We start from the raw sequence: 9,482 nt of genomic DNA on the forward strand, positions 1-9,482 counted from the left end.
ATGTCAGACTTTTTTTTCCTGTGTCATAACTGGGCTGATAGCAATGCTGAGCCCAGTAAGAATCTACAAGGCTCTCTTATAAATATAGTGAACAATCTTTAAGGCTTCAGCTTTTTGACATTTTACACTTAACACATAGCACATAGCCTTTGTTTCCCCCTGTTGTTTCTGAGCTTGAAGTCATCTTCTAAATTGTGAAGTTGGCCTCGTGTAAGGTGTTCCCATATTGGAGGATCTTGTGAACTTTTAAGATTTCACAGTGGAAAGAGAATCCTAGTTAAAAATTCCCGAAGATTTGAATAAAGAACTTAAAAGTTATGTAATAATATAAACACTTTTTCCCTCAGGATTTTTTTTTTAATCAGTTCTGTCCAGGAATCACTTCTTCCAGTGACTTCTAGACAGTCTGGTTTTTCATCACCTTACAGAGACCCAAATGGAACACCTTCTTGTTTTTCAGTATTTCTCCCCTCTGCCACTTTACCAAAGAAGAATTTGGATGCATAGAATATACAGTATCTTGCACTGAGACCTAAAATTTCATCATTTTATGTAATATCATAAAATTAATGAATAAAAATCTTTACTTTTCCTCCAAGGGCAGCATGAAATGTTTACTCCACATTTGTTGCATTTCTTTGTTAGTTTTTTAAGAAATCGTAATGAAAACTTTTCATGTTAAACCAAAATCAAATGCAGTTTTACCTGATAGATAATCTTAAGTCAGTTGACCTCTGCCCCCCCAGTTTCCTCAACCGTGAAATGAAAATAATGATAGCATCTCTCTCCCGGAGTTGTGAGAATCAAGCAAGATTTGTAAAGCACTTAGCACAGTGCCTGGCACATAGTAAGCGCTATATATAAATGCTGGCTATTTATTTTTATTATCATTATTATTATTACACTTACCTGTCATAAACTTCACTGCTATCAACAGAACCAGCCTTTTAAATGGGTACAAGTGTTAATTTTACATGCATAAGTATTAGATTATTAAAAACAAAGTAGTAGGTATGGTTTCTGTGACATTAGCTTTTTCATAGCATACAGGAAAACCTGTTTTTAAAACTTCATTACTGCATGTTATAATTTTTGTTGGCTTGAGTTTGCTTTACTTTAAAAATTAAGGTGCAAAAGCTTTTATATTTGACTAGCATTCCTAAATCATAAGCTCACAGTTTCTATTTTTGTAACTAGGAAAATGAGAGTCGTCAACTCACCCAGATTCAGTACGTAGCATGGCCTGATCACGGAGTCCCTGATGATTCCAGTGACTTTCTTGATTTTGTCTGTCATGTACGAAATGAAAGAGCTGGCAAAGAAGAGCCTGTCATTGTTCATTGCAGGTATTCTATTTCCTCACTTTTTTGGATGAATAGGTACATAAATAGGTTATCTGAAAGGAAGAATATTATGTTTATCTTTATGTATAATTCTTTAAACTATAATTAATCTAACCATCATACAGTAATTTAAGACTTGTAGATATTCCTGCTCACCTTTCACAGGTTGACCAGAGGTGTACTCAGAATTATTGGGCTTTCTATATGAAAGAGGAGGCAGGTAGTTTTTTTTTTTTAATTTAGTTTGATTTTCAGTTCTGAATTCTCTCCCTCCCTTCTATCCTCCACCACCATTGAGAAGGCAAGAAAAACAAAAATTTGTTACAAATATGTATAGTCATACACAAGCATTAGTCATATTGAAAAAAATGAGGAAGAAAGGAAAAGGAAAGTGCAGTGAAAAAAAATACAAACAAAATGCTATTAGAATTCAGATAAAGGAGAATTATTTCCAGCTAGGGACAAATAGGAAAGGAATTTATGAAAAAAATGGCATTTTGTTAAGCCCTAAAGGATGGTTAGGAACTAAATAGGTACAAATTAGGTGGAAATTTTAGAGAAGATTGAAGTGATCTAAAAGGAGTTTCTACTTTTTCTCACCACAATTTCTCAAAGCTTCTAAGTTTCATCACTCATTTTCTCCTCTGTCTCTAATGAAATAGAGGTATCCCAGGTACTCTTTCTTAACCCTTCTCCTTTATTATGTCTTCCTCCAAGCCTCTGGTAATCACTCTTGGTCTCTAATCCCTCCTGTCTCCTATAGAATAGGCTTGTATTTTCAGAGCCTAGCAAGATGTCTTGCACATAGTGTTTATTGAATGGAATGGTCAATCTCTTGGTCATTGCTGTTACCTTTTTATTTGCCTACAGATATACATAGGTCTCTTCAAAAAATAAATCAAGCCTTGGCATAGCAGAAAGAATACTGAAACTTGACCTCAGTAGAAAGCAGGGGTTACCTCAGTCCTAACACATATAGTTCAACAAGTATTGAATTCCTACTTGATGCTGAGCACTGGAAATCCAAAAACAGTAAATCCCTACTCTAAAAGCAGTTGCATTCTAACAGGGGAGACAATAAGGAAGTAAGTTAGTATATGTAGACTAAGTATAAAGAGAATAAACACAAAGTAGTTAACTACAAGGAAGTTTCAAAGGGAAGGTATTAGTAGTAGTTTCTTACTTTACAATTTTTACAGCTTTTTTTAAAAAATCTATTTGCTTACAAGCATTTGTATTTTTAATCAAGGTGTTAAATGTAAAATGTAAATTTTTAACCAGTATTCTTATTTCTAATTATGGAAAAAATGGTAACCTGGGGAACAATAAACAGAATTTTGGTCAAGTTCTTAGACCATTATTTGTTCTGATTTTCTTCTAAAAATGATATTTCTGTAACTAAAATTCCCTTGCAGACAGCACTTGCTTAAAATAGAATATGATCATTAAAGTTTCAATTAAATTTTTTTGCAATGTATTTCATTTGTAAGAATTCATCAAGAAATTTTTCAGCCAAGTTCTCTACCCCATTTATTTCTTTTTTTCCTAGTGCTGGGATTGGACGAACAGGGGTTCTTATCACTATGGAAACAGCTATGTGTCTCATTGAGTGCAATCAACCAGTTTATCCACTAGATATTGTAAGGACAATGAGAGATCAAAGAGCCATGATGATTCAAACACCTGTAAGTATAGAGCTTTTTATGCTGAATGCAAATAGTGACTTATTACACTTATTTTATATTTAGTTCCCCAGCAAATTTTTGCGTTTAGGTATTTTGGGAGTGCTTTTTTTTGGGGGGGTGGCCAGACTTATGATATAATCCCAGTCAGAAAATTCACTCTCCCGATAGCCATTAACAACCTAACTGTAGTTTATGGTCTTAGAGAGAAGTGTCAGGTGCTGAGAGGTTGTGATTTTCCCATGGTCACACATCTCCTGTACACTACAGGAACTTGAACTTGAGCTCAGGCCTTCTTGACACTAAGACCAATCTTCTATCTACTATGCATGCTGATGTTTTATAAATGAGCATATCAATTATTTAATACCCAGACTATCTCTGCCCAGTATGATATACATCATGGAGAACAATATGAATCATATAGTCACTGAATGAAGTATCTTAAGATAACTTCAAGAACCTCCAGTGTGATAGCTTTATTGGAATTAACAAGTCTATTATAATGAAATTTCCATTATTATAAAATAACCTGAAGTCAGGCTATTGGGTGACTATGATCAAATTGCGTTAAAACAAATCCAAAAAGGAACCATAGAATCTTAGAGCTGGAAAGGATTTTTGTCTAATTTCATTTTAAAGGTGTGGAAATTGAGGCCCAGAAGGGTTCAAGGTATTTGCAATACATATAATCTCAGATTTAGTTTAATAATAGATCAGTAAAAATTATTTAATATTTAGAAGGTTTTGAATTTTTAAAGATAACTATAGAATTTTTATTCTCTCATTTTTTTCTGATCAGTGACTTTGATCATCATGTTTTGGATGAGTTCCTTTTGTGGTGTTTGATTTTGTTTTAATCTTTTGTATTAACCGAAGGATCATGTGGAATTAAGTTAATGTTCTAACAAGAAAGCTTGGCCTACATTAGTGATACTATTTTTTTTCTAACTGATTTCATCTTCTTTTTCAGAGTCAATACAGATTTGTTTGTGAAGCTATTTTGAAGGTTTATGAAGAAGGATTTATTAAACCTTTAAAGACATAGTTGCATAAATAAGAGAGCAAAAGGGCTAGGATCTTTCTTGAAATGTTCTTGTCTGTTATAACAGAACTGGCTGTGTCCACTGTGCCACCATAATTCTGCTTACAGACAATGGCATCAGAGAACAATGAAGAATTGACAAAAGACTTAGAAAATTCAGCACTGTTGCACTTTATGTTGAAACAAAAGTTAGTCTCTCAAACTCTATAACTCTTATGTTTGAAGACTTTATTTCATTCTTTGCTCCGAACAAAAAAAAAAAGATGAATGAACTTAAATGGGTTCAGAGTAATTTATGAAATGTCATGGTAATGCTCATCCAGTCCTCTTCTGGTGTAATGGCTTGGAATTCTTACCATCTGTGTTATGCACCTGCATCTTGGAAACAAAAATAAGTAAACACCAAACATTAGCCACAGTCTTCTCCAGCGCTTCATAAATTTACAGTGTACTGGTTCTCATTTTTTTAAGACATTAGCAATATTCTGAATATTAGCCAATACACTGCCTAATGATGTGGCACATTTTACCCAACACTCCTTGGAAACAGATCTGCTGGTTATTAGAAGAAAAATGGAATTTTCTTTTGTTAGGAAGATACCCATTTGCCAGCACCTAATAAAAAGTATTAATATGAACCTACAGAGTGCTTTGCAGTGACATGACACTCTCAGTCCATAGAATTGGTTTGTTTCAAGTCATGTAACTTCTCATACATAATGTATATGAATGCATGCATTATGTCTTAACCCCTTAAGTGCCTTGAGACTTCCCAAATGGCTAATGAAAAGGCACTCATACAACCCTGTGGGGAAGGTGTGTATAGTGTACATTCTCACCTTTTTATGCATTTTGAATGGGTTCATATTTTCTAATGGTATCTAGTATTGGAAGTATATAGTGATATAAGGGGTCGAGAAAATGCCATTCCTTTTTATTCAGTGCTTGTTTGTTCCTGTGAAAAACAAAGCTATTTTGCTTACTGAGTAAATAAGCAGTCTGCTGCTATAAAATTATTTTAAAACATGGCACATTCCTTTTGGGGGAGAGGGTTTTCATTTCAATGAGACCTAGTAGGTTCTTCAGATTGGATGTTTAATTTTATCCCTGCTCTGTCTTTTGATGGCAATATGAAGAATACACTGATAACCACAGACGTAAATTTGTAACAATGACTTCAGATTTTTTTTCTTCCCATCCCCTACAAAAATTTATTTTTCAAAACTCATTTTGACTGCTATCACCTTATGTCCATATTGCTCTGTTTGGTTTGGTATCTCTTAAGTAAGCAGTGAAGCCCTGTTGGTTTGTTTCTAGATTTTATTTCTCAATGACTATGACGGGTTTTTCTTGTTACTGTGATATGCAATTGAATTGCCCCGTTTGCATGTGCTACTTGTTTAAATTATATACATATCAGGAGGAAGAGTTTTCATCTCTGTATCTGATATAATATCAGAGTTCATTTTGGTTGTCTGTATGTTTATTTCCTTTTTTGTAGCCCATGGGAAGAAAAAATTTTTTTAATTGTCTGGTTTGATATACATAGGGATTTACTCATGTATTTTGGATGGAGATGAAAAGATGATTATATATATGTGTATGTATGTATATACATATATTATGATTGAGAAGAGATGCTATTTACAAATGGTTTTCTGAAGATTTGTGTATTGTTTTAATAAATTATGTAGAGAATAGATTTAAATGGGCATTTTAGAATGCCATATTTGGATGTTAAGAATGTTGCACACTGTGAGAGACTTCAGTACGATCTAGATGAATAATTATAAGTTAATAGAAGTCTCAAATAATCAGGACCTGTGAGGTTTACAGGAATTATATTAAATAGTAAAACAACATATAAACTGATAATTAAAGGTAAATTCTGTTACTTGTGTCCAGATAACATATTCTCCCCAAAATGAACAATGAAGAAATATAATCAGTCCTTTTTAAAAATCTGTCCTCTACCAATCACAGATAAATGCAATGTAGATGCCTATATAATACCAATAGAACTTGATGAAAAGTGAAGAATTCAGTCAGTCAGATAATCTTGTCTACATGATACCAAATAACTAGTTTAACTAATGTGTTTTTTCCGTTAAACTGAACATTAAACTATTTGGTTTGGCATCGTATAAAAAAAAGTGTGAAAACCAGACCAGTGAGGAGGAAATTGTATGATGATGAATATGTGCAAATATCATGGTTGATATTTCTCATCAATGAGAGTTCTTCTTGAGCTATTGTTGTCAACTGTAATCATTACTTTTATCTGAGTTCTTACGCCTTCATTAGTGCCTATAAGTAAATGATAATGTGTTTGAATTATCATAAATATATTTAAAGGTCTTACTCTTGCATTTCTTATCAGGGAATACCCTCAAGTTTATTTTTGCATTTGTTGTGGAGGCCTGATATCCTTCTAGAGCTAACAAAATATATTGTCCTTCAACAGAAGAATAACAAAGAAGATCCTAAAGCCATTTTCATGAATATACCTATTCTTTCCTCTTTCATGAACATTTATATAATTTTATCCAACTGAAACTTGTGGAATATTTCAAAAATTCATTTTCAGATCAAAAATTATTTCTAGTAAAGGTCCCTAATTTCAGGATTATTATTCTGATCACCATCCTTCCTAAATACTATTTTGTAAAGAAATGCCAAGTCTCTTCTCATTGCCTAAACCATTACTGTTCCCAAGAAGAAAATAACTCACTACCATCTCTTAATTTGATGAGTGGAAATCAGGATATTAAGAGCATTTATTTGTAATAGGAGAGAAAAGCCTATCATCTCTCTTTTGTAGGGTTTTTTCCTTATAGCACATTGGGTAGAGATTATTTGGATATAAAATATATGTTCACAATAAGAGGAAAAACTATCTATTAGAATAGGTGTGTGTATATACACACACGCATGCATGCACGCCCACATACACACATGCAAATATACGTTCAAGGTAGATCATGGTAGATAGAGCAACAGAATTAAATTCCTTCCTAATGACCTGCCAGCATAGCCAGTTAAAAAGAATGTTGATCCTCTGGATTAGGAGAATTCAAAGAAAATAATTGATTTTTTAAATTGGCTTTAACCAATGTTTTTATTAAGCCATTTCCTTGAAAAAGTTGTTTACTTGGAGTTGTCAAGCTTTGTTAGAGAAAAGCTATTTTGCATGTACGCTACCTACCTATATTTCATAGTCTCTAATGTCAGTGATTGAGGGAGAAATGAGCAATTAATTATAAGGTCATGTTTTTATTACATGAGCAGATCCAGTGTGTTTAAACTAAAGCCCTGCTTAGACGTGGAAGTCATCTAATATAACCCCCTCATTTTACAAACAAGCAAACTCATGCCCCCAAAAGGTAAAATAGCCCTAAGGGAAGATTGGGAGAGAACTGAACACAGCAGGAAAACCAAGGCCTCGACCCCTAGTATTCTTTATGCCTCTCCATACTGCCTTCTGATGACATCTTGATCCAGTGGAAAGAACTCTGACTTGGAAGTCCAAGAACCTGACTTCAAATCTTGTCTCTGATGCTTCCTACCTGTGTAACTGTGGGTATGTCACTTAAATTCCCTGGGCCTCAGTTTTTTCCTCATTAAAAGAAGAGGCTTGGACTAGATACCTTTTTTGCTCCCTATTCTAGTTACCATCTTTTATGCTTAGGCATTTATTCTCTAAAACACTACGATCCTATGACTAATCATTTGTTCATGCCAGTAATTTATGATATGCTTAAATTTGACAAGTGTTCATGATTTGCAGTTTTTCATTTCTTCCTGGGGGACCTATCCTCAGTCATTGTTTTCACTTGAAGACAGCTATAATGAAGTCATGGGATTTCACTTAAGGGAACAAATAATTATGCTTCAAAAGGCAGGTGTGAGCCTGATTCATTAATTTGCTCATTTTACCTCCCTACTGGGAACATTTTAGCCTTTGTAAAGTCATTAGTCCAACATTTTATGAAAATTGGTTGACATTATAAGAAACCAATGTGGGCTATAATTTTATTATTACAGAGGGCTAATTTAATAAAGCACTTAAAGTCTACCACAAAGATTTAGAATGTGTCCATTATAATAAAAGAATTTATGTTCATATTATGAATATGTACTGGAATTAAAAAGGAAGCAAGAATGTATTATAAGAGTGTACTATATAGCATCTGTATTTTGCATATCTAAATATTCTTATGTACCTTTGCCAAAGCAGTTTTGTGTTCACAAGAACCATTTATACCACAGTGATATGGGGGTATATTTACAGGTAGTTCTATTGTTACAGATGTTATTTTTTATTTTTATAGTTTATGTTAACCTAGTTTTTAGCCTATAACAATAAAAGCATTATTGGCCAAGAACATTACAACAGTTCTTTGGTAGAACAGAAATCTGGTCAAATGACAGGTGTTTAAAAGTACAGTCTTCTTAATCTGATCCCAAAGTATAATAGATGTGCATTCCCATCAACTGTCTTACTAGTATACATTAACTCACTCTATTCATCAAAATCGCAGGCTATGATTTTTAATTTCTATGGAATCTGCTTCGGCTCCAAAGCCAGAATTTTGCAGGGGTTTTGCAAAATGGCTTTTTATGTTGTTTCCACCAAATTAAACAGAAACTGATTACCATTGAATTCCAAGGCATCGATATGATTGCATGTCAGGTTTGTTAGACAGTTTGTTAACCTGTTGTGATTTTATAACCATACATTACATGTTTTCTAAAATACACTTAGGACTGTATTGATAACAGCTCAAATACCATAGCTTCATGGTCTAATGAATAGAATGGCAATAGCAACCTTGGAATCAGGAAGACTTGAGTTCAAGTCTCCCTCTGATACATACTGTGTGTATGACAACTGGCCAGTTGCCTAACCTCTCAGTGCTCTAGAAAAAGATCTAAAATTATATTAGAATTCTTGTTTTGTTTTATCTTTAAATTTCTAGACCAAAGCAGATTGTTTTGCTACTTGCTTTTTATTATCTGCAATACGATCTCCTAAGTTTTCCTTTATTACAGAAGCATTGCAGATTTTTTTTACAGCACTACACATATCCTTAATAATTCACTCTCACCAAATACAAATGTTGCTTCAGCAATAAATTAGATATTATTTCATCTTGGTAAAGCTGATTTGATAAAGTTATTTTTAGGTTATTTTTCTGGACTTTATTTTTGTAGCAGATTAAAATCCTTGGCAGAGTAGTGGTCAGAGAAGTTATTCTTTGAATAATTTATTTTAATTAGATGATCTGAAAAATTATCTCCATCAACCCTGTACTTTTGTGGAGTATTTAAGAAATATAAAGAAATAATGTAAAAGTTGCCATGATTTAAGACCATGGTCTTAGAAGAAAGTTCCAACACTTATTTAAGCTC

The 9,482-nt window shown here is 33.2% G+C and overlaps 1 protein-coding gene across 7 annotated transcripts in view; it reads left to right on the forward strand.

Annotated features, from left to right (window-relative positions):
- The window catches only part of PTPN4 (protein tyrosine phosphatase non-receptor type 4), a 229,992-nt gene extending 225,284 nt beyond the window's left edge, over nt 1-4,708 (forward strand). For all 7 annotated transcript variants that reach the window (XM_072613348.1, XM_072613351.1, XM_072613349.1 and 4 more), the window contains 3 exons: nt 1,198-1,346; nt 2,893-3,028; nt 3,999-4,708. In XM_072613348.1, the coding sequence (XP_072469449.1) occupies nt 1,198-1,346; nt 2,893-3,028; nt 3,999-4,073 (360 nt within the window). In that variant the 3' untranslated portion in view covers nt 4,074-4,708. The remainder of the gene's footprint in view (nt 1-1,197; nt 1,347-2,892; nt 3,029-3,998) is intronic.
- Nucleotides 4,709-9,482: the final 4,774 nt, after the last annotated feature.

This window comes from Notamacropus eugenii, chromosome 5 (genome assembly GCF_028372415.1).
Source record: "Notamacropus eugenii isolate mMacEug1 chromosome 5, mMacEug1.pri_v2, whole genome shotgun sequence".
Classification (NCBI taxonomy): domain Eukaryota; kingdom Metazoa; phylum Chordata; class Mammalia; order Diprotodontia; family Macropodidae; genus Notamacropus; species Notamacropus eugenii.